Raw genomic sequence first — 24,391 nt, forward strand, 5'->3', positions numbered from 1 at the left:
CCAGACTAGGCTTTACTTAAGTACTGACACAACTGGACTGGACTGTTCTTCAAATATTAGAAAGTCGTCTCCTGCTTTCTTGTTTCTACTGTTTGCTCTTTGTATGGTTCTAGCTGTTCTGTGTGTCTGTCTGTCTTATTTGTCCTGCTTGCTTGTGCTTTGTGCTTCATATGTCTGTCAGGATGCTTCTTAAACAAGTTTATGGCTGTGCTGCATGTTAGAGACCCTCACTGCTCTGCTGTGTTAGACTGCATTACAGGAGATTTGAGGGACAGGAAGAGTTTCTGTTTCTGTTTGAGAAGTAATTTAGTGTCATTTTTTCCGATTTTACAGAAGTCAGAGGTCAGTGAGCATATTGAAGACGTGTCCTGCCGTTCTGATGATGTAAAGGTAAAAACTTTCATCCGTTCTGCACAAAGCGCACCTGTTGCTGTTGCTTGCTGGACAGTGGTTACTATTGTAACATCTAAGACTTGTTCAATAAGACTAAAACACTAAGGCTCTGTTCACACAGCAGGTAAAAGTGGCCCAAATCTGATTTTCTCAACAAATCAGATTTTTCTGTTTGGCTGTTCACAAAGCTCTCTGTTTACTGGTCAGTCTACATCCTGACCCTCACCTATGGTCATGAGCTGTGGGTAGAAAGAACGAGATTGTGAATACAAGCAGCGGAAATGAGCTTTGCAGGGTGGCAGGCTACACTCTACTAGACAGGGAGAGGTGCTCGGTCATCTGGGAAGAGCTCAGAGTAGAGCAGCTATTCCTCCCCATTGAGAGGAGCCAGTTGAGGTAGTTCTGGCATCTGATCCGGATGTCCCCTGGACGCCTCCCGAGGGGGAAGTACCAGGCACAGTCTACTGCAACGAGACCCGGGGTCGTCCTAGGACCTGCTGGAGGGATTACATCTCTAATTTGGACCGGGAGTGGCTGGGGGTCCCTGGGAATGAGCTGAAGAAAGTTGCAGGGGACAGGGTCATCTGGGATTCTCTGCTCTCCGAAGTGCTACTGTGACCATTTCTGGATTAAGTTAATGAGGTTGAATGAATGAATGAATGTTCACAAGATCTTTTAAATGTGATCTGAATGCGACATCAGTTTGAGCAGATCAGCTCCTAAACTGACCCACATGCGCAATAGAACAATGCTTCATGTGGTTCATCCAGAGGTAAACAATCACAACCGCCAACAAACTCCAGTCGCTCCCAGAGGATCATCACCAGCATCACAGGAGTGATTATGAAGTTCCAATGGTTGCCAGCTGGGTTCATCACCCAGAATGTTCACTGTAAAATGGGCGCATTATTTGGCTATGGCCACTTCTTTGGTTCATGTCCTTGGATTCTTTAAACTTTTGTCGCTGTAGTATCGTTCTCCTATGGCTGCGTTCGGTCACACGAAGCAGTTGCAATAAGTGCCATCTAATTTTTTTGGTGCATAAACATCAGCCTAAATTTATGAGTTTATGAGTGACTCATAAACATACATAGTTTATGAGTCTCAGCAGGGCAAAATTATGACGAATGTCCAGTTGGATTGATGTAAAAGTTGCATCACTTCCCGTCTGGCTCTTCAGACTGAGTCGGATATGCATTGGATTTCAGTATCACATATGAAAGTGTCCCAATTGGCATTGAAACTGTCAGATTCAGTGTGTTTATCTGTTCACGCTGACACACAGACACCTGTCTATGTCACATATGAAGAAAAAGATAGACTTTGGGCCACTTTTACCTGCTGAGTGAACAAAGCCTACATCAACAGCGCTAAAATGTTGATCATGCTGTCTGTTAGTGTTCCTGACCCGCATTTTAAACTTATTGTTTTATTCATTGTAATTAATGGTGGTTCTTCTCATATTAAATCAGATGGGTTTCCACTCCAAGTTTTCAGAGAACATTCTAGACCTGACAGAGCTTTCTCCAGCTGAGCCTTCAGCAACGCTGGTGAGTTTACCATCAGCTCACTCAGCTGTAGATGCTGCCCTCAACTAGCTGTACATATAGGCAGTTTTTACACTTCAACATTCATGTTTAGACCTAAACCTGCACTAGAAAGGATTTTCAAAGATAAATCACCATTACCAAATCAAGACTTCATCCATATATTGAAATATTCCCTTTGCATCCTACTGGAACTACATACAAAAATCTACTCATTTAGGCCGCATCGGCTGGTTTTACCATTTCTGTTAAGTTTTCTCAGGTATTTTATGGTCTATAAACTGTATGCATGTTCAGCTGCCTTTGTTATGCCATATGAATATGAATTCACAAAGTCACTTCCGTTACATCCCAGTTAGGCCTTGTAGGATGTTGAATCTCTTAATACTTTAAACTTTTTCATACTGTTTCTCCAGGATGAAAAGAAGAAGGACGAGAGAGTGGAAGACAGTGATGTGGAGGGGGATCTGAGAGCAGTCAGGTTAGACTCAAACATATTTCCTTTCTCACAAATATTTGACGACACAGTAGCCTCTTTTCCAACTGTAGAGCCAAATGGGTCTCACAGCTGTTGTGTGCTGGTGCAGACTCGTGAGACCTGTTATAGTTTGTGCTGCTAAATCAGGACTGGGAAATATCAAAGAAAAACTATGCAAGACAGTGGCTCAGTGACAGCTAACAGGCTAACAGACCCTACCCTTTGTTTTCGAGTGTCACCTTAACCCCTTGGAACTGAGTTAGGTGGTTGAACTCTTGCCCTACAAAATGGAACCCCCAAATAAAAAAATAAAAAAATTAACAGCTACCAGCCCTGCTCTGTAGGCGACCCTGCCCGTCTGCAGTGACAGCAGAGGAGGGTAAAGTTCAGCTCCTCACTGCTGGGCTTTAGTTACATTTAAGGATCATACGCTTCAAAGAGGGGGCACTTATTTATTATTTTTTTTCTCATAAAACTCTGTGAGTCTCTGAAAAACCTCCGTCATGTAGCCCAAACGCTTCGCCCCACCCCCCATCTCAACAAAAATTGGGACGCCCTACCCCTAGACGTGAAAGCACAAAATGGAGGGTAAGGGCTCAGTGGTAGGGGCGAGGGGTGAAATGGGATTGGGCAAAAATATACGTATCTTTAGTAGGCCTGAACACTGTAGACAAAAATATATGTTAGATTGCTGTTGTTGGAAGAAAACCTCATATCTCCATGTTTGATGTTTTCAGTTTGTGGCATAAATTGAAAATACATGTTGCTCTTTCCATTGTATGTAAATTTCATGATGAATAGACCAAAAGAAACAACCCAAAATGACTTGGAAAAACGTCTGGATCCATTCACTTACATTAAACATAAAGTATGTTTTTTCCTTCTCCTGTAAAGTTACCATTTTGGAGATACGAGGTTTTCTTCCAGCAGCTACATACCGTTTTATTTCCACACACGCCTCGCAGTGTATTAAACGTACTGGTGAATCTGATTGGCCTGAATTTTGACCAAAGTGATTTAAGTAAACCCAAAAGAGTTTACTGAAGTCCAGACTGCAGTACTAGTCTGGAACTGTGATTGTTTAGAGTGTTCATTTGCATATTGCACCCTTTTCAGTATCAGTACTGAAGTAAATAAACGGTATATTGGGCAGTTGTGTGTACATATAAATATAATGGATGATGCACCATCTGCATTATCAGTACTGCAAAGCTACAGATGACATATGGTTGTAAGTAAATGTTTGTATGAAAAAATACATATATAAAATGTGGCCTGGGCAAAAGTTATGGTGCAGTTTATATTTTACACTATATATATATATATATACAGTACTGTGCGAAAGTTTTAGGCATCTAAGCAAATGTTTAAACAGTTTACCTCAGCAGTGACAATAGAATAGAACAGAAAAACAATAAAAAGTAACAAGAATTTCTTGGGTCCATATTTTTCCTGGACACCTTCACAGCCGCCACTGAGACTCGTTAATATCATCAATTACATCATGAGCTCAATTTACTGAGCACTGATTGGTCAAACCAGGAGCTGCTTTTTAACTACATATAATACTGGGCTTCCTCGAGGAGAGACTTGGAAATGGGTAAACAAACACACCAACATCCAGAAATTCACCATCTATATATATATATATATATATATATATATATATATATCCATCCATCCATCCATCCATTTTCTAAGCCGCTTCTCCATCAGGGTCGCAGGGGGTGCTGGAGCCTATCCCAGCAGTCTTCGGGCGGAAGGCAGGATACACCCTGGATGGGCCACCAGTCCATCGCAGGGCAATATATATATATATTAATTAATATTCTATAAATGTTGTTTGTTCAAATATTAACACTTTTCTCAGCAAATAAACACAAACTACACAAATAAATAGATTTTGAAAATGTGTCTTGGGTGCCTAAGAATTTCACACAGTACTGTATTTTGCAAATATGCGAAACCCAGCAAATAAATGTAAATTGTACAGTAAAAGGTTAGCGGGGAAATACTGTACAATGTTGTAACTTCTTTTCACTTAGAAAATCAACAAAATGTGTGGTGCAGCCTTAATTCCCAGTAAAGTTAAATATGAAAGGTATTCACAACACAGTAGTTCAGGTGGGCTACGACTGTAAGAGATGCAAAATGCAATGATTGCTCCTTTTATTTCTCCTTTCAGCAGCAGGCGCCTGCGAACCACACACTTGGACGAGCCTTCCTCCCCTCCGTCCTCGTCCGCCCACTCCAGACCCTCCAGCCCACAGCAGGAGCGGCTCAAAACCAGCAGCAGCAACAACAGCGCCCCCTTCTGGCCCAGACCGGAGACGGCCCGCGGGAGGTTAACCAGGAGCGCTCCTGCTAAGGAAGAGGACGAGGAAAAGATAGAGGAGGAGAAAAGGAAGCAAGAAGCAGAGGGAAAAAGAAAAATGGAACAGAAAGAGAGAGAGGAAGAGAGGGAGGAAAGCCAGAGAAGGGAGGAGAGAAAGCATGCAGAGATGGAGAAAGGACGAGAAGAGGGAAAGAGGAATGGAGGAGAAAGAGAAAAATCTACCTTGCGTCTGCTCAGAGAGCAAGCCAGCAAAGAAGAGGAGAAGGAAAGGGAGGAGGAGAGAAGACTGCAACGGAAGAGAGAGCAGGAGGAGAGAAGGAGGGAGGACGAGAGGGAAACGGAGAGACAGATAGAGGAGGAGAGACGGAGGGCGGTGGAGGAACGAGAGAGGAGACTGCGCCTCCTCCGAGAGGAGCTGAGGAGAGAGGAGGAGGAGGAGGAGCAAAGGATGAAGGAAGAGAATGAGGAGAGGCTCAGGTGAGTTTGTGTTTGTGCCTTTACAAACATCTGGAGTTACTGTCCTTTTGCTGTAGTGTTTAATTATAATAACATACATAGTATTTTACATAATGTACTGTGTTTAATGTTAAACACTAAATTATATAAATTTAAGTTAAATTAAGTACGTGGCAAGTAAAAGCACATGTTTCCTAGCGCAACATACCAGAGTTGTAAAGGGTTCCCAATGGTGTCCTGCCATAAACCGTCCCATGCAGCTTGAATATTCTCACGAAGTTCCTGCAGATTTTGTGGTTGGGTGGAGCGTTGATGGCACGTCCAATAGCATCCCACACATTTTCAGTCAGGATCGGTCTGGCGGTGAGGCTGGTCATGGCACAGTATCTGTGTCTTCGAGGGAAGCCAAGGGAAGGGATGAGCGTTGACCTGTTGGGATGGTGCACCAGAGTGTGTGTTTAGGAAAGATGGGGCTGCTGGTCGCAGGACCTTGTTAACGTAACGTTGGTCAAAGTGCCTGTAATGAAGACCAAAGGTGATCTGGCTTCAAATGAAATTGCGCCCCACACCACCACACCAGGCCTTCTGGACATGTGATGCATGACGACAAACCATTGATCTTGGCGCTGACCACAGTGCCTCCTCACACAGATTCGTTGGTCATCTGCACCAAGACAAAAGCAGGACTCGTCACTGAAGATGACCCGCTGCCTTTCTGAGTCACTCCGTGTCAGTCTCTTTCACATAACCATTGCAGTCTTTGGCGATGTTGACCTGGTGTTAAGTGCGTCGTTTAACGGTCTGCATGCATTGAGTCCTGCGTCATGCGCCCGTCTGTCACTGGTGATGGATGAAGAGCATCGCTGCTTACTGAATGGCCACAACTGGGCTACTGGGTCGGACAATCCATCGGTTCCCTTCATGACGCTGGTGTGTGCCTTCTTCTATCCACTGCCGCCAACAGCATGCTATGGTAATATCCGTATGACCGGTATGGCGTGCAATACGGCAATAAGACCATCGCATTTCCCAGAGCCCTGCGATGTGACCCCTCTCAAACTCCTCCAACTGCTCAAATTGCTTTCGAACTCTTTTCCGAGACAGACTTCACTTGGTAAAGGATACTACCAACACATCAGCACGAGTCAGAATGGCAAGCGCGCACAGGTACAGCGATACGGCCGTCCTTGCTTATGTCATGCGTGGCTGAGGGGGAAACTTGAATCATTTGTGTGTCTCACGATGTCAAACCTACCCACCAAGTTTCAGTCCTGTCAGTTGATTCCTTTATGGGTGCAACTATTTTTCGATGATGAGTGTATCCACAGCAAATACCATCAGCTAAAATTGGTCCACCAAGGAATTTCTTAGATTAGGGCTGACATTCACTTCATTTCCTTTGACTTTCTCATGCTTTGTGCAGGTGGATTATCTTATATTTAGTCTTATATAGTCTTTGGGGCAGTCGTGGGCTGGAGGTTAGGGAACTGGCCCTGTGACTAGAAGGTTGCTGGTTCGATCCCCAGTGCCGACAGTCCGTGACTGAGGTGTCCTTGAGCAAGACACCTAACCCCCAACTGCTCCCTGGGCGCTGTGGATTGGGCTGCCCACCGCTCTGGGCAAGTGTGCTCACTGCCCCCTAGTGTGTATGTATTCACTAGTGTGTATGTGGTGTTTCACTTCATGGATGGGTTGAATGCGGAGGTTGAATTTCCCCGGTTGTGGGATTAAAAAAGTATCACTTAACTTAATATCTCTTCAGAAACATCTCCTGAAATGAACAACTTGAATGTAATTACTGTTTTGACTGGAAATTAAATTAATGAAGAGTGGTCCTGAGCGTATGGTCCTCGACAGCACTGTGTATGAAGCATGTGACTATGAGACATGTAAAATTATATGAGTATGCTCTGTTGCAAACTGTTTTTCAGGGCTCTTAAGCAGAGACTGCAGATAGAGCGGAGGGAGGAGGAGGATCGTCTGGGCCAGGAGACACAGACCAAACTCCAGCAGCTCAAAGAGCAGACGCTGAGAGAGCGAGAGACAAAGATACACACTCTCAGGTAAACATAGGAAAGTGATGTATGTATTGGACATTATACACCAATTAGGCATTATGAGCACCTTCTTGTTTCTATGCTCATTGTCCATTTGATCAGCTCCACTTACTTTACATCTACAAGGTGGACCCACAAGGTAGGAGTGTCTAATAGAGTGGGCAGTGAGTGGACAGTGTTTAAAACCTCCAGCAGCACTGCTGTGTCTGATCCACTCACACCAGCGCAACACACACTAACACACCACCACCACGTCAGTGTTACTGCAGTGCTGAGAGTGATCCATCACCCAAATAGTACTTGCTCTGTGAGGGTCCATGGGGGTCCTGACCAGTGAAGAAGAGGGTAACAAAGTATCAGAGAAACAGATGGACTACAGTCTGTAACTTTAACTGTTTTGATTTGAAATGTGACTGAAACATCCCTGACTCACTCAGCTAAACGGGTTAACGTTAGTATGGTTTGCACTGTTTTTTCTTCCTCGTTCATCTTGTGTTTGAAGTGTTTAAAAGGAAATGTACTTACAACCAGACCTGTCTGTGTTAAAGCACTGTACGCGACAGAATGGCAAAATAGAGATTAGATCGAAAAAGACTGGAAGCTTAAAAACTTTGTGCAATCGCGCAACCCCGCATGCTCTAAAATCCCTCGGATATTACTGCATTCTTCATTTCTCTGTACATTTGTGCATGTAGAGAGGAGAACGAGGTGCGCCTGAGAGAGGTGCGGTCAGAACTGGAGGCGGAGCGAGAAAGGCTGGAGGAGCAGAGGAGGCGGGACCTGGACGCGGTGAAGGCGGAGTCAGAGGAGGAGCTTCAAGCTGAGAGGAAGCGGCTTCAGGAGAGGAAGGAGGAGCGATTAAATTCACTCAAACTGGAGGTTAGAGAAAAAGACATTTGCTTTGCTGAAATAACAGCCTCTGCTCTTCTGGGAGGGCTTTACAGTAGATGTTGAACATTGCTGTGAGGATTTAATTGAGCATTAGCGAGGTCAGGTACTGATGTTGGGTGGTCAGTTCTAGACCTCCGGCTCATCCCAAAGGCGTTGGATGGAGCTCCATCACTCCAGAGAACACGGCTGTGTTGCACAGCCCAATCCTGGGGGGGCTTTATACCCCTCTAGCCCAGGCTTGGCACTGGGCATGCTGACCTTAAGGTCAGTTTATAGTCCAGATGACAAGCTTTGCTTGACAAAAAATGACAGAAAAGAGACAAAAATCTGTTGCGGACCTTGTTGCGGATATCAAAATGTTTGAAAGGACTTTGTTTGGATAGAAACTCAAAGTTCCACATTTCGGATTGTTGCCGTGGTCACGGTGTGTGGCTTTGTTTACTTTCTTGCTGCTCTGCTGCTGTTATACATTTATAACACAATTTGTTTTCATTGTCATATCTTTTTCTGCGACTGCGATTACTTTCAAAAGTAGCAGAAAACGCACCCGTGACTATGTAATTCCCCCTACTCTGCACTTTCACTACCCAGAGTTTTTGGGAAAATCGTGAATCTGTAGAAAAAATTTATTAGGCTGTGCCTGGTTGCCATAGCAACCCTACATCTTAAAATCCTACAGTTTCACTGCAGCCGCTGTTTTCTGTTCTGAGCAATTTCATTGTTTCAGTAGCTGCATCGTCATACAAGCTTGGATCTATAGATGATGTTCTATTCTGACTGTGAAAGTTTCCTGGTCCTCATGGTCCCAGTGCTCTTGGTCCTCATGGCCCCATTGCTCTTGGTCCTCATGGTCCCAGTGCTCTTGGTCCTCGTGGTCCCTGTGCTCTTGGTTCTCATGGTCCCAGTGCTCTTGGTCCTCGTGGTTCCAGTGCTCTTGGTCCTCGTGGTCCCAGTGCTCTTGGTCCTCGTGGTCCCAGTACTCTTGGTCCTCATGGTCCCAGTGCTCTTGGTTCTCATGGTCCCAGTGCTCTTGGTCCTCATGGTCCCAGTGCTCTTGGTTCTCATGGTCCCAGTGCTCTTGGTCCTCATGGTCCCAGTGCTCTTGGTCCTCATGGTCCCAGTGCTCTTGGTCCTCATGGTCCCAGTGCTCTTGGTCCTCGTGGTCCCAGTGCTCTTGGTCTTCGTGGTCCCAGTGCTCTTGATCCTCATGATATCTTCTATGTGTATCTTGCTTATCAGGGCAGAGCGAGTGACCGACAGAGGGAACTGAGGAGTCCTCGACCTGAACAGCAGCTGTCCGAGTACCAGAGAGAGGTAATGTAACTGATAACACAGCACAACTTCCAATAACTGACCACTTTCCAGCACCACGGACAGTTCTCTCTGACCACCGCCACAATGTCTTCTGGAAAAGGTTCAGTACACGATGGGGACCTTTTTACTGGGGACCAGTTAAAAACCAGCAAAAAACACAGGTTTATAGGGGTGAATCTCACTTTTTCAAATGATACTCATCTTAATATATAGTTTGTTTTAAAACAAAAACATTGTAGTTAAAAAAAAATCTGATACGATTCTGTTAAATTCTGGTCTGATTCAGTTCAGTTAAATTCAGTTATGTGTTATTAATATGTTTATACATGAAACATCAATTCTTTCTTTATTTAATAATTTAATTTGTTGCACTTGGCTTCACTATGTACAGTCAAATGTTTGTGCACCCCTGGTTAATACATTTTAATGCGTCCTCTGCAGAGAACACACTTCTGCACACTTAATACACAATTAAATTGAACACATTTGTGATCTGTGCAAAACTTGTAGCACATTTTTTATTGTTTTATTAAACCAATATGTTAAACTCGGCAAATAAATAGAGCTAAACCTTGCAGAAAAATGTTGCATGTATGTTTGTTCCATGTAGATGTGTTAATTTATTTTCATTTCATTGGACTGGGAGTGCCCACACATTTGCATATCTCTCATATACATTACTTTTTTAAAGTTTGACTTTTTGGTTGTAATTAAAAATAGAGTTAATTAAATTAATTCTCCATCATTATTCATTTGAATCATTCTTTATGTAACAGTGTATCACCAAACTTGTGTGTGTGTGTGTGGTGGGCAGCTGTCTGAGGTGTTGCAGGAAGTGAGGGAGGAAGTGCAGAGGGAGCACAACAGGAAACTGGAGCAAATTAAAGAAGAGCACCGGCACCAACTGCACACCATCAGAGTCACACACATGGAGGAGGTACACTTACTCTGAGTGTGTGTGTGTGTGTGTGTGTGTTGGTAGTAAAACAAGTGGAAAAACTGTTCTAACATTCAGAACTAGCAAAATGGTCCCAACTTTACAAACTAAAAGAGCAAATCCACTGCATAAAACCAAGTATTACGTGTTTGTCTGTGTGTGTGTGTGTGTGTGTGTGTGTGTGTGTGTGTGTGCGTGTAGGAGAGCATGCAGAGGGAGCGTCTGCTGAGCGCTCTTCAGGAGGAGAGAGAGAGGCTGCTTTCCTCTCATACGACTCGGCTGGAGCAGCTCAGACTGCAGCTCGACTCTCAGCTCCACAACATTCGCAAAACACACGCACAGAAGGTACGACATGCACGCACGCACCCACACACACACAAGGTACAAAACACACACACACACAGAAGGTACAAAACACACACACACACACACACACACACACACACACACACACACACACAGAAGGTACGACATGCACGCACGCACCCACACATACACAGAAGGTACGACATGCACGCACGCACAGAAGGTACGAAACACACACACACACACACACACAGAAGGTACGACATGCACGCACGCACACACACACACACAAGGTACAAAACACACACACACACAGAAGGTACGAAACACACACACACACACACACACACAGAAGGTACGAAACACACACACACACACACACAGAAGGTACGAAACACACACACACACACACACACACACACACACAGAAGGAACGAAACACACACACACACACACAAGGTACAAAACACACACACACACACACACAGAAGGTACGAAACACACACACACACACACATACACAACTCAAATGTGTTCCTCTGATTAGCACAAAACTTTGTACAGCTGATTTTTTGGCCTGTCAACACCAGGGCTGGAACTGAAAGAGGATATTAATTTGCATCCAGAAGAGGATGATATTAGATGGACAGCCGCATATCCGTTCATGAACTCTTGCAAATACTCAAATAGCAAAATAATACAACAACGTACTGTGGTCTGGATCGAGGGAACCGAACTACAAATGTAAACGCACCCTCACAAAACGTCTTAACCAATGCCGTACTGTGTTCGTGTGTAGGAGGCTGATGTACAGCAGCTGATGGAGCAGCTGGAGCTGAAAGCCAAAGAACTCAAAACTCAGGAAGCAAGATTGCAGGCTCAGGTAAGCAGCATTTACAGTGTAGGCCAGAGGTCGGCAACACGGGGCTCCGGAGCCGCATGTGGCTCTTTTCCTGTCCTGTTGTGGCTCCACAGCAGAATTAGGTTTGTAAAAGTAAAAATAAAATAAAAATTTGGTAATAATAAAATAATCCTCCTTTACAGTAAAATAAAGCTCTGCTGATCGTTCAACACAGTTTAACAGTAAATGGTCTTAAACACTGGAAACGCTGTAAAACTGCTGATTCACCCTTTAACCCTGAAGATCAGTGCAGACTGCTGGTCACATAGCAACGCAGACAACAGTCTCACCCGGCTAGTAGCTACGAAACGGCAAAGAGAGAGATTTACGTCAAAGATCAATAATTTGGGGACGAATGGGCTTATTTGCATTTAAAATCACTCCAGCTGGTTTCCTGATACGTTGAATCTACACTGAGAAACTGATAAACACTGAAGAAGTGCAGCAGTTACACTCTGGGCCTCATCTGGGCACCATTTAAGGTGAAACGGGAAAATTTGAACAAGAAGGTGGTGAAGGAGAAGCGACTTCAGCCTCGTAAAACGTCAAACATTGAGAACATTTTACAGAAACTATTCCACTCTTGCGGAAAAGTTTCCAGCTGGAGATGTGAGAAAAGAAGTTATAGCTGAGATAAAGCTTAAACCAGAGCAAAGCAAGTCTGCGTTTTTGTCTATATTAGTACATTATCACATACTGTGACATGTTTACAGCCAAGAAGGTAAAACGTTACTTAAATGAATGGACATGAAATGTTGTGACTCTCAAGGCGGATGATTGTTAACATTTGTGTTGCCGACCCCTGGTGGAGGGTGTGTAGAAGAGGCTGTGAGTGAAAGTCTGGAAGAGGGTGTTAACTGTGTGTGTGTGTGTGTGTGTGTGTGTGTGTTATCCATATATATTCTTGTTGTTTGATTGCAGGCAGCTGATTTGAAGAAGAGGAGGCAACAGTTGGGCGAGGAAGAAGAGGAAGTAGAAAGAGGCTTAGAGGTGTATACAAAGTGGAAATGTGTAACTGCATGTAAAGTACAGAAGAACATTTGGTGATGCTGGTTGTGCGAAACTGTAGAACAGACTCAGTTTATATCACAATACCTACATTTAGAGTCGGTTATTCATTCAGTCTAATGAGAAACTGTAGAACAGACTCAGTTTATATCACAATACCTACATTTAGAGTCAGTTATTCATTCAGTCTAATGAGAAACTGTAGAACAGACTCGGTTTATATCACAATACCTACATTTAGAGTCGGTTATTCATTCAGTCTAATGAGAAACTGTAGAACAGACTCGGTTTATATCACAATACCTACATTTAGAGTCGGTTATTCATTCAGCCTAATGAGAAACTGTAGAACAGACTCGGTTTATATCACAATACCTACATTTAGAGTCGGTTATTCATTCAGTCTAATGAGAAACTGTAGAACAGACTCGGTTTATATCACAATACCTACATTTAGAGTCGGTTATTCATTCAGTCTAATGAGAAACTGTAGAACAGACTCAGTTTATATCACAATACCTACATTTAGAGCCGGTTATTCATTCAGCCTAATGAGAAACTGTAGAACAGACTCAGTTTATATCACAATACCTACATTTAGAGTCGGTTATTCATTCAGTCTAATGAGAAACTGTAGAACAGACTCAGTTTATATCACAATACCTACATTTAGAGTCGGTTATTCATTCAGTCTAATGAGAAACTGTAGAACAGACTCAGTTTATATGTACACAAAAACCTAAAAAATTGTGTGTATGTACATCCATCCATGCATAGAAAAAGTTTTTGTTTATGTTGGTTTATTTTGGCTTTCTTGATGTTTATTACACTCTGTGTGTGTGTGTGTGTGTGTGTATGTGTGTGTGTGTGTGTGTGTGTGTGTGTGTGTGTGTGTGTGTGTGTTCGTTCTCCAGGTCCTTCCCCGTCTCCATAAAGAGAGGGATCGCCTGTGTGCCGAGCTGGAGAGACTGAGAGAGGAGAGAGACCGAGCATGGGAGGAGCTGGAGAGAGAGAGGGAGGAGAGGAAGAGAGCGAAGAGCGAGCTGGAAAGGGAAAAGGAGGAGAGGAAGAGAGCGAGGGATGAGCTGGAGACAGAGAAGGAGGAGAGGAAGAGAGAGAGAGAGGAGAACGCAAAGATGAGAGAGGAGAGAGAGAGACTGCAGACCAAAGTATCTCTGCTGCAGGACAGGTGTGACCGCCTCAGCCGGAGAGTCAGGTAACATGCACACACACACATGCACACACACACACACACACACACGCACATACACCTGCGCACACACACACACACACACACACACACACACACACATGCACATACACCTGCACGCATACACACAAACACACACACACACACACACACACATGCACATACACCTGCACGCATACACACACACACACACTCACACACATGCACATACACCTGCACGCATACACACACACTCACACACATGCACATACACCTGCACGCATACACACACACACACACACACACACACACACACACACACATGCACATACACCTGCACGCATACACACGCATACACACACACTCACACACATGCACATACACCTGCACGCATACACACACACACACACACACACACATGCACATACACCTGCAACGCAAACACACACACACACACACATGCACATACACCTGCAACGCAAACACACACACACACACACACACACATGCACATACACCTGCACGCATACACCCATACACACACACACACACACATGCACATACACCTGCACGCATACACACACACACACACACACACACATGCACATACACCTGCAACACACACACACACACACAAACACACACACATGCACATACACCTGCACGCATACACACACACACACACACATGCACATACACCTGCAACGCAAACACACACACACACACACATGCACATACACCTGCACGCATACACACACACACACACATGCACATACACATACACCTGCACGCATACACACACACACACACACACACACACACACACACATGCACATACATGCACATACACCTGCACGCATACACACACACACACACACACATGCACATACACATACACCTGCACGCATATACACACACACACACACAAACACATACACACACACACATGCACATACACCTGCACGCAAACACACACACACACACAAGCACACGCATGCACAGCCACTGCTGAACTAACAGGCTTTCTTAGTTTTTCTTTGTCTTATTTATTTCACAAAAAATTAGATGCAAGTTTGTCTGTAGTTAAGAAATGAATGAACAATCTTTTTGTTTTCAGCCAAAAACACATTTGATTCCCCCTGAAAACACAACATCCTGCTTGATACTCAGAATAAGGAATTATTGTACCCATGCGTCAGCCAATAGCAGATGGAGTGGGCAGGGCTTAAGTCAGTCACATGGCCTTGGAACAAAAGCATCTGTGTTTGTGTCTGTCAGTGAGCTGGAGCAGAGAGAGAGTGCAGAGCGCGAGGAGGAGAGGAAGAACAACAGAGAAAGGGATGGAGACAAAGAAGAGACTCTGCGAGTGCAGGACCTGCAGCCTCCTCTCTCTCCTCTGCCAGCGTCCCGGGAGAGTCAGAGCAGCATCGACGAGTACGTCTCAGTGTGTTTCATATCTTCATATCCTCATTTTCACAATAATTAACACACAGTATCTCGTGCTCTCTCTCTCTCTTACTGTCTCTTACACTCTCTCTCTCTCTTACTGTCTCTTACACTCTCTCTCTCTCTCTCTCTCTCTCTCTCTCTCTCTCTCTCTCTCTCTCTCTCTCTCTCTCTCTCTCTCTCTCTGTAGTTTGAGGGAGTACATCTCGTGTGAAGGCGTTTCTCTGCAGAGAGCTCGTCGGTTTTTAGAGAGACAGACGGGCAGTCTGAGAGAGAGACAAGCAGCTCTGAGAGCAGCACATACCACCTTGGAGGACCCCTCACCAGGGGGCTTCACCAACCAGCTCTACCACAACCTTCAGCAGGTCTGTGTTTGTCTGTTTAGGATCAAGTTCAGGCATTTTATGTTGTTCTGGCCCTCAGTGGGTCGTCTTCTGGAGTTCATCGTCTGCACTTCTGTCAGTGACGTCGTCTGCAATCACTAAAGACTGTTATCACTGTGCTGTGATAGTAGTTTGTATAGAGTACTGTGCGAATGTCTTATGTTTATTAGTATTAGATAATGTACTTGGATGCCTAAGACTTCTACACAGCACTGTATATGTGGTTCTTGCTGCTGAAGGCCTCCTCGTGTTGACAGCCACTGTGTCCCTTTGGCTTTGCTTTTAATCAGTTATTAAGAGAGTAGATTTGTATTTCCTCACTTTAAGGAGTTCTACTTTCAGGAATCTTCTAAGTCCTTTTCTTGTCTTCTCCTGCGTTGTAGGAGGCGAGCCATTTGGAGGAACTGAGGGAGACGGTGCAGAAAGGTCAGAGTCTCCTCAGAAAGAAGGAGGAGAAACTCAGCCAGCTGGAGACCTCGCTGGCTGAGGAGGTAACACACACACACACACACACACACACAAACGCCTTTGTGAACACACACCAGAGGGAGCACTTTGCTTGAATTCTGCTATATAACACTGATAAACATGCCATAACATCTCATGACAGATGTCATATGCTTTTCATGTTTCATGTCTTTTTTTTTTGTTCATTAAAGGATTCATACAATAACATGACTTACAACAACCAACAGTCAGGGGTGTGCTTACACGTTAAATAAATCATAGCATAGAAACAAAGAAGTCCCTTTTGCTTTCGTCTATTTTAGATTTTTTAAAGAAGTGCCATATTCCTTAAGCTCATAGAGAAAATGTGTAAAGCTTGGCTCATAATCAGACCATCTCTCTGTGTTTCATGTTACTATTACAGTCAGTTGTCCTCAGTTGTCAGTGATGTCATGACAGCTTATGTCACTTCTTATGACAATTACCAGTACTAGCAACACGACACTCTCATATTACTGAACATCTGTTATGACAGCTCTTAACAGTATATGACTTCTGCCATGACGTGCTTATAGCTTGGTTATGTCAATGTTATGTAGCAGAGTTCAAGTAAAGTGATATAGTAGGTTGCTACAAAAGCGGCGGATGCTGATAAATATCGAGACAAACATATCGCTGTTGTCAGAACAAAACCTTGTATCTCCGCTTTTGTCAATTTTCAGTTTTTGACCCACTTTAAAATTACCTATTGCCCTTTACATTGTGTGTAAATTTCATGATGAACGGACCAAAAAAAGCATCTCAGAATGACTCGGAAAAACGTCTGGTTCCATTGAATTGCATTAAAAGTAAAGTATGTTTTTTCCTTCTCCTGTGAAGTTACCATTTTGGAGATACGAGGTTTTCTTCCGACTACAGCGTTATATTCATAGAGGGACGTGGGAAGGTGTTTTAACTGGAGGTGCTAGAATTTTAAGCAGTGCACACATCATACAAAATGCCCTTTTTTCATTAGATTTTTTTGCAAATTTAGCAATCAGATTGTTGATATGTGATGCGGGAACCGATTGTGTCGCGTCTAAAGTCACGCGGTGAGATTTAACACCCAAAAACACACAGAATGGGCGATATGACGGTTGATAAAGACTTCATTACATTAGAGGATTCTTTTTAAGTTAAGAAAATGTTATTAGGCTCTTCAGGACTCAGAACCGGCCTGGAACTCTGGATAGACTTTCTGTCTTCGCTCTTCAACATGCATGTGTTTTAGATACATCTCCAAAGCAGCCAACAGCTGTCAGCTCACTGTAATGAAAAAACGAGGTTCACAGTGTGCAGCTGCTTCAGGTTTTGAAAACTCTGCTCTAAAACAAGCACACATGGGGTCTTTACTATGCTCAAATCATTAGACGGTTCAGACTGTTTTATTAGTAACATGTTCCAAACCTGAAGTCAGGGGGTGCTGCAGCCCCCTCAGCAACCCCACTCCCCACATCTCTGCACTGACCAAAGAATTTTTTGTTGTCTTTCAGCTTCTTTCAGGCTCAGTTGCTCTGAGCAGAGCCACACACACCGTTTGATGTGTATTACACGCTAAAATGTCCAGATATCAGGTTCTCGTCTCTCGCAGCTGCACAATATGGACAAAAGTATTGGGACACCTACACATCACACCTACAGGAGCTTTTCTGAATCCTGTTCTAAATCCATAGGCATTAATATGGAGTTGGTCCCCCTTTGCAGCTCTAACAGCTTCCACTCTTCTGGGAAGCTTCTACAAGATTCCGAAGAGTGTCTGTGGGAATTTTTGCCCATTTATCCAGAAGTGCATTTGTGAGGTTAGACACTGATGTTGGACGAGAGGGTCTGGCTCACAATCTCCGTTCTAGTTCATCCCAAAGGTGTTGGATGGGGTTGAGGTCAGGGCTCTGTGAGGGCCAGTCAAGTTCCTCCACACCATATCACTCAGCCATGCCTTTATGGAGCTGCTTTGGTCTCTGGGGCTCAGTCACACTCGAACAGGAAAGGTTCTTCCCCAAAAGTTGGAAGCGTACAATTGTCCACGATGTCTTGGTTTCAATACGTTTGTCCATGTTGTGTTGCTGTAAGTGTCTGCCAGAATGTGTAAATGTGACTATGGCTGGGGTGGTCCTGCCTCTCCCACTCAGCGCTACAGCAAGCTTATACTACAAATTCTGACCGGTTATAAGCAAATTATACAGACGTGTTTTCCAAGAGGATCAATCGTTAAAACGGTAACCTTATCCCGTGTAATTAAAAGTTTGTTTGTGAAAGCGCACGTTGCGTTTGTTCACCCTCAGAACAAATAAACACATTTAAATGAATTACAATTAAAGCTAACAAAACAAAACTGTGTTTCAGCTGTCCTGTGACGATGGCGAGAGGCTGGTGGGAGACCGAAAAGTCACGTTTGACGTCACAGATTCAGACATCAGCAGCACGTATGGCCAAGAAGGAACAGGTAAGAGACACACACATAATGTATATAATAAATGTTATAAAATAAAAGTTTGATGTAGTAGTTTCGTAACCAATCACCGGTTCATCATGGTTGTGATGTCACAACAATGAACGAATGAACATGTCTGAATATGACGGCCCACTCAGAGCTTCGGCGCCGACTGGACTTTATTTCCATATACAGAGAATGGGTACAGTGTGGTCAGTCAGCAGGATCAGGAGTCTAGTCTTACTCACATGCATCAATCATGCATGGGCACAGCTTGGTCACCAGTGTGTCACCAGTCCACTCTTGTCTAGCTTGGTCAGCGCTCCAGTCAAGGAGACCATACATTGTCTGACATGGTTTAGGTAGAGATACTGGGGGTCAGGGGAGGAAGATGACAAAAGGTTGGGGAAGAAGGGGAAGGGGGAAGGGACTCTGGGGTCAGGGGAGACCCCAAGAGTAAGGTGAGGTTATTCTTACCTCAGAGGGAACAATACAGATAAAACACCAAAGGGCACACAACTGTAAGACAATATAGCTGCCACAACAAAAAGACAAGGTAACAGCATGGAAGAAAGCAAACGTGAGAAGACCTATACTTTCTCTCAGCGTGCAGCAGTTTGGTTCCCCAGTTTTTATTGCAGGTGGTCCATCGTTATTAGAGTAGAAGATGTGATTCAGGCACGGTGCAGAGCAGCCAGTGAGAACAGAGGTCATTTACATATCAGTCTTGAAGACGCAGACTGTCTCCTCTTTCGTATTTCACCCCATCTTTCTTTCCCCCTCCTCCAGCCCCCACAGTTCCACTGAAGGTGCAGCAGTTGGCTGAGTCACTCCAGCACATCTCCGGTCAGTTGAACACAGTGTTGGGGGCGTTAGGGTCCCTCACCCAGAGTACAGCGACCCCTCTGGCCCCTCTGAACCCCTTCCAGCCGCTCTCTCGACCGTCTCATCCACCCTCCTCTCTTCCTCCTGCCCCTGCGTGGGCGTGGCCTCCAAGCCCCGCCTCCTCGTCCATCGTCAATCAGAACGGGTTCACACGCAGCAGCGTTAATGGCGTCACGGCGACGCGCGGATCTGATCTGCTTGGCTCTCATTGGAGCAAATTCCTCCCTGGTAGGTCTGAGCTGTGCCAGATAAACAAAGTGTTTTTAGTAAAATAAAACTGCGTGCTCCTCCTGTACATCACGGTTTTGAATAATTAGTAGTAAGAAATGTAGATGGGCAATACGGCAAAAGTGTAATATGTCAGTGCTTCTAGAAGTTTTCACGATACGTAATACGTCATATTTACTTTTTCTGACGTCCGCTAAGTTGCAACACAAAAAGGAGCCTCATTTTACAACGTTGCACATACATGCTGCACCGAATCCAAATAAACAGGACCAGTTATGCTCTCTTTGTAATCACATACAGTGAGAAATGTTTTTAAGTACCAACGATATCCACAACATACTTTATTACAGTATACTCTAATATACTGTCACAGTAACAGTAATTATCGCAAATATGTCCCATATATTTACACATTGCTCTGTCCTATGAAGAAATATAAAGGTCCTTGTATTTTCGTGTATTTTATTTTCTTTGAGAGCCACTTTTGATGTTTATGTATCAAAGATAGTCATAATTCATTTCTACATCTCCATTTATTAACTGCTTTTTATCCCTTAGAGCTAAACAGGCTGTTGCCGTTGAGACTGATGTATGTAAACAGTAGAGCTGATTGGCTGCTCGTGTTGTGCCTCATCCAGAAGCAGCTCAGGCTGAAATACTCCTTATAACTTCAGTGTGAATAAATAGGTGGAGGTGTGACATCACAAAAACAGGGGATTCAAAACAGGCTGTGTTCTTTTAAGCTTAGTTTGCATGTGTGGATGAGACCATATGAGCCCTTTAAGACGGCTGTAGAACATCAAGACTGAAGTTCTAACAAAATCAACATTCAGAGTATTTTTCAAAGTGGTGATGAAATCAAGGCAAGAGGGACGAGTCCGACTGAAAACCCCTGTTAACGGATCGCTGTCGTATATTTAAGGGAATGTACTGAATGTACAAACTCTTCTGTTGTACGTGTTGAGCAGCTCAGAGCTCAGTCAGCTCTTCAGCAGTTTGTCCTGTTCAAAAGCCGTTTGTCCCGTACAGAAGCCATTTGTTCTGTTTGGAAGCCATTTGTCCCGTTCGGAAGCTGTTTGTCCCGTTCGGAAGCTGTTTGTCCTGTTCGGAAACTATTTGTCCAGTTCAGAACCTGTTTGTCCAGTTCAGAACCTGTTTGTCCAGTTCAGAACCTGTTTGTCCCATTCGGAAGCTGTTTGTCCTGTTTTGAAACTATTTGTCCAGTTTATAACCTGTTTGTCCAGTTCGGAAACTGTTTGTCCTGTTTGGAAACTATTTGTCCAGTTTATAACCTGTTTGTCCCGTTCAGAAGCTGTTTGTCCCGTTCAGAAGCTGTTTGTCCCGTTCGGAAGCTGTTTGTCCCGTTCGGAAGCTGTTTGTCCCGTTCGGAAACTATTTGTCCAGTTTATAACCTGTTTGTCCCGTTCGGAAGCTGTTTGTCCCGTTCAGAACCTGTTTGTCCCGTTCAGAACCTGTTTGTCCCGTTATAAACCTGCTCTGTGCATCATCTCAGCAAAACTCTCTCTGACTTTAGGGGTTTCCGTGGATACCAGTGCACCCTTTCCCTCAAGAGCTCAACCTGCGTATTCTGGATACACTCCGGCGAGGTGACTTCACACACTTACACATGCAAACGCAGACATGCTTCAGCCCTCCTGGTCACATGAGGTGGTTTTGTTGGTGGGAATAAGTGAACATCCTCTGCAGAGAACACACACCTGCACATTTTAGTTCTCTCAGTGGAAACTGAACGAGAAAAGCTCAACACGGTGACTGTTTATGAGGAAAGTCCTGTCCTTCAGTGAGACGGGCCAGTCAGCTTGCTGTTTTAGCCACTAGCAGGACGAGCCCCCCTCGTTGTGGAGGTCTGTGGATGCACAGTAGCCAGAACAAGCTGAAAAATCATGCTTTTGTGTATGTGAACCAAACAGTACTAACTATTTATGCTGCTTTTTGGCAGATTTTATGAATGATTTCATCTGTTTTTGAAATATTAATTTGGCTTGTAGTTTGAGTTTTATAGGTCTCCCCATTCTGAGATACAGGAATCCGTCTTGTGCCCGAGGTGACAGCCGTCAAGCAGAGAAATGCCACACAGTGTGTTCTTTGTAGAGGATGCGTAACTTCTCTTAGAAAATCAGCAGACCATCATGGACTATCAGTTTTTTTTACATAATGTGTGTGTGTGTGTGTGTGTGTGTGTGTGTGTGTGTGTGTGTGTGTGTAGTCTCTCCTCTATGCAGTCTAAAACCTCAGAGATGGACAGCCAGACACTGCAGGGTCTGATTGAAGGCAACAAAAGATGGCTGGAAACACGACGCAAAGACCCCAACATGTATCCTTACCAACACTCCTATACACAGTGTTTCTAATAAAGTGGCCAGTCAGTGGAAGCAGAAGGTGGGTGTTTCTAATAAAGTGGCCAGTCAGTGGAAGCAGAGGGTGGGTGTTTCTAATAAAGTGGCCAGTCAGTGGAAGCAGAGGGTGGGTGTTTCTAATAAAGTGGCCAGTCAGTGGAAGCAGAGGGTGGGTGTTTTTAATAAAGTGGCCAGTGAGTGGAAGCACAAGATGGGTGTTTCTAATAAAGTGGCCAGTCAGTGGAAGCAGAGGGTGGGTGTTTCTAATAAAGTGGCCAGTCAGTGGAAACAGAGGGTGGGTGTTTCTAATAAAGTGGCCAGTCAGTGGAAGCAGAGGGTGGGTGTTTCTAATAAAGTGGCCAGTCGGTGGAAGCAGAGGGTGGGTGTTTCTAATAAAGTGGCCAGTCGGTGGAAGCAGAGGGTGGGTGTTTCTAATAAAGTGGCCAGTCGGTGGAAGCAGAGGGTGGGTGTTTCTAATAAAGTGGCCAGTCGGTGGAAGCAGAGGGTGGGTGTTTCTAATAAAGTGGCCAGTCGGTGGAAGCAGAGGGTGGGTGTTTCTAATAAAGTGGCCAGTCGGTGGAAGCAGAGGGTGGGTGTTTCTAATAAAGTGGCCAGTCGGTGGAAGCAGAGGGTGGGTGTTTCTAATAAAGTGGCCAGTCGGTGGAAGCAGAGGGTGGGTGTTTCTAATAAAGTGGCCAGTCGGTGGAAGCAGAGGGTGGGTGTTTCTAATAAAGTGGCCAGTCAGTGGAAGCAGAGGGTGGGTGTTTCTAATAAAGTGGCCAGTCAGTGGAAGCAGAGGGTGGGTGTTTCTAATAAAGTGGCCAGTCAGTGGAAGCAGAGGGTGGGTGTTTCTAATAAAGTGGCCAGTCAGTGGAAGCAGAGGGTGGGTGTTTCTAATAAAGTGGCCAGTCAGTGGAAGCACAAGATGGGTGTTTCTAATAAAGTGGCCAGTCAGTGGAAGCAGAGGGTGGGTGTTTCTATGTGTCTTATAGAGATCGAGTGTGATGCATTTGCCTTTACAGCCTTTCACACATTACTGAGTCCTTAACTGCTGCTCAGGCCGCTGTTCTCACGCTACAGGACCCCCCCCTCCATGAGTGGTTTGGTCCAACTCGGTCTGGACGAGAACAATCAGATAAAGGTGTACCATTACTGACCAGGGACGGAAAGAGGGAGGTTTAATGTGTCTGTGTTTTACACTATAATAGAGTTCAGAGTGAGAAAGAGACAGTCTGAGAGACTGATAACAGCACTTACAGTGTCACTGTCACGTCAGAACCTTGTACCTGTTTCATTCTTTCGTTTTTAAATGGTGTGAATATTTCATGATGAATGGACCAATAATGATCCAGAATGACCTCTTACAGTTTTTCCTGTCCATTTATCATTTCAGATACGAGGCTTTGCTGTGACAGTGACAAGATATAACACAAAAGGCCCATGAAGCACTAAGAGAGCTAGAACTATGAGACAGAGACATAAAGAGGGACTATAAACTAAGAAAACAGGTTCCTTCAGAAGTAAAGACCCTGTTTTGCCTCTTAAAAGTTCTTCCTCAGGTACAGTGTCCTTCTTACGGACAGCGTTAGAGACACACAGTATATAGACAAAAAATCTCGACTGAGACGCTCACTGTCCACCTTATCAGCTCCACTTAATATAGCTGCACTCTGTAGTTCTACAGTTACAGACTGTAGTCCATCTGTTTCTCTGATACATTGTTACCCTGTTCTTCAGTGGTCAGGACCCCCATGGACCCTCACAGAGCAGGTACTATTTGGGTGGTGGGTCATTCTCAGTACTGCAGTAACACTGACGTGGTGGTGGTGTGTTAGTGTGTGTTGTGCTGGTACGAGTGGATCAGACAGCAGAGCTGCTGGAGTTTTTAAACACTGTGTCCACTCACTGTCCACTCTATTAGACACTCCTACCTTGTCGGTCCACCTTGTAGATGTAAAGTCAGAGACGACAGCTCATCTGCTGCTGGTCATCTTCTGGTCCTACATCAGTGGTCGCAGGACGCCGCCCACAGGACATTGTTGTCTGGATATTTTTGGTTCTCAGTCCAGCAGCAACACTGATGTGTTTGGATCAGACGCAGCAGTGCTGCTGGAGTTTTTACTCAGACCAGCGCAACACACACTAACACACCACCACCACATCAGTGTTACTGCAGTACTGAGAATGATCCACCACCCAAATAGTACCTGCTCTGTGAGGGTCCATGGGGGTCCTGACTGCTGAAGAACAGGGTAACAGAGTATCAGAGAAACAGATGGACTACAGTCTGTAACTGTAGAACTACAAAATGCTACTTTATGGTCAGAGGAGGTGATAAAGTGGACAATGAGCATAGAAATGAG

At 44.5% G+C, this 24,391-nt stretch overlaps 1 protein-coding gene across 3 annotated transcripts in view; it reads left to right on the forward strand.

Annotated features, from left to right (window-relative positions):
• The window catches only part of LOC108443012 (centrosomal protein of 164 kDa-like), a 41,501-nt gene extending 17,733 nt beyond the window's left edge, over window positions 1-23,768 (forward strand). For 2 of the 3 annotated variants that reach the window (XM_037546806.1, XM_037546807.1), the window contains exons 10-29: window positions 334-390; window positions 1,866-1,943; window positions 2,357-2,421; window positions 4,604-5,230; window positions 7,141-7,272; window positions 7,962-8,145; window positions 9,397-9,471; window positions 10,286-10,408; window positions 10,610-10,753; window positions 11,514-11,597; window positions 12,537-12,605; window positions 13,538-13,839; window positions 15,091-15,246; window positions 15,449-15,623; window positions 16,025-16,132; window positions 18,471-18,570; window positions 19,348-19,671; window positions 21,206-21,278; window positions 21,899-22,006; window positions 23,088-23,768. In XM_037546806.1, the coding sequence (XP_037402703.1) occupies window positions 334-390; window positions 1,866-1,943; window positions 2,357-2,421; window positions 4,604-5,230; window positions 7,141-7,272; window positions 7,962-8,145; window positions 9,397-9,471; window positions 10,286-10,408; window positions 10,610-10,753; window positions 11,514-11,597; window positions 12,537-12,605; window positions 13,538-13,839; window positions 15,091-15,246; window positions 15,449-15,623; window positions 16,025-16,132; window positions 18,471-18,570; window positions 19,348-19,671; window positions 21,206-21,278; window positions 21,899-22,006; window positions 23,088-23,184 (3,081 nt within the window). In that variant the 3' untranslated portion in view covers window positions 23,185-23,768. The remainder of the gene's footprint in view (window positions 1-333; window positions 391-1,865; window positions 1,944-2,356; window positions 2,422-4,603; window positions 5,231-7,140; window positions 7,273-7,961; window positions 8,146-9,396; window positions 9,472-10,285; window positions 10,409-10,609; window positions 10,754-11,513; window positions 11,598-12,536; window positions 12,606-13,537; window positions 13,840-15,090; window positions 15,247-15,448; window positions 15,624-16,024; window positions 16,133-18,470; window positions 18,571-19,347; window positions 19,672-21,205; window positions 21,279-21,898; window positions 22,007-23,087) is intronic. The other variant, XM_037546808.1, reaches the window with a different exon arrangement.
• Window positions 23,769-24,391: the final 623 nt, after the last annotated feature.

This window comes from Pygocentrus nattereri, chromosome 17 (assembly GCF_015220715.1).
Source record: "Pygocentrus nattereri isolate fPygNat1 chromosome 17, fPygNat1.pri, whole genome shotgun sequence".
In the NCBI taxonomy this organism is placed as follows: Eukaryota; Metazoa; Chordata; class Actinopteri; order Characiformes; family Serrasalmidae; genus Pygocentrus; species Pygocentrus nattereri.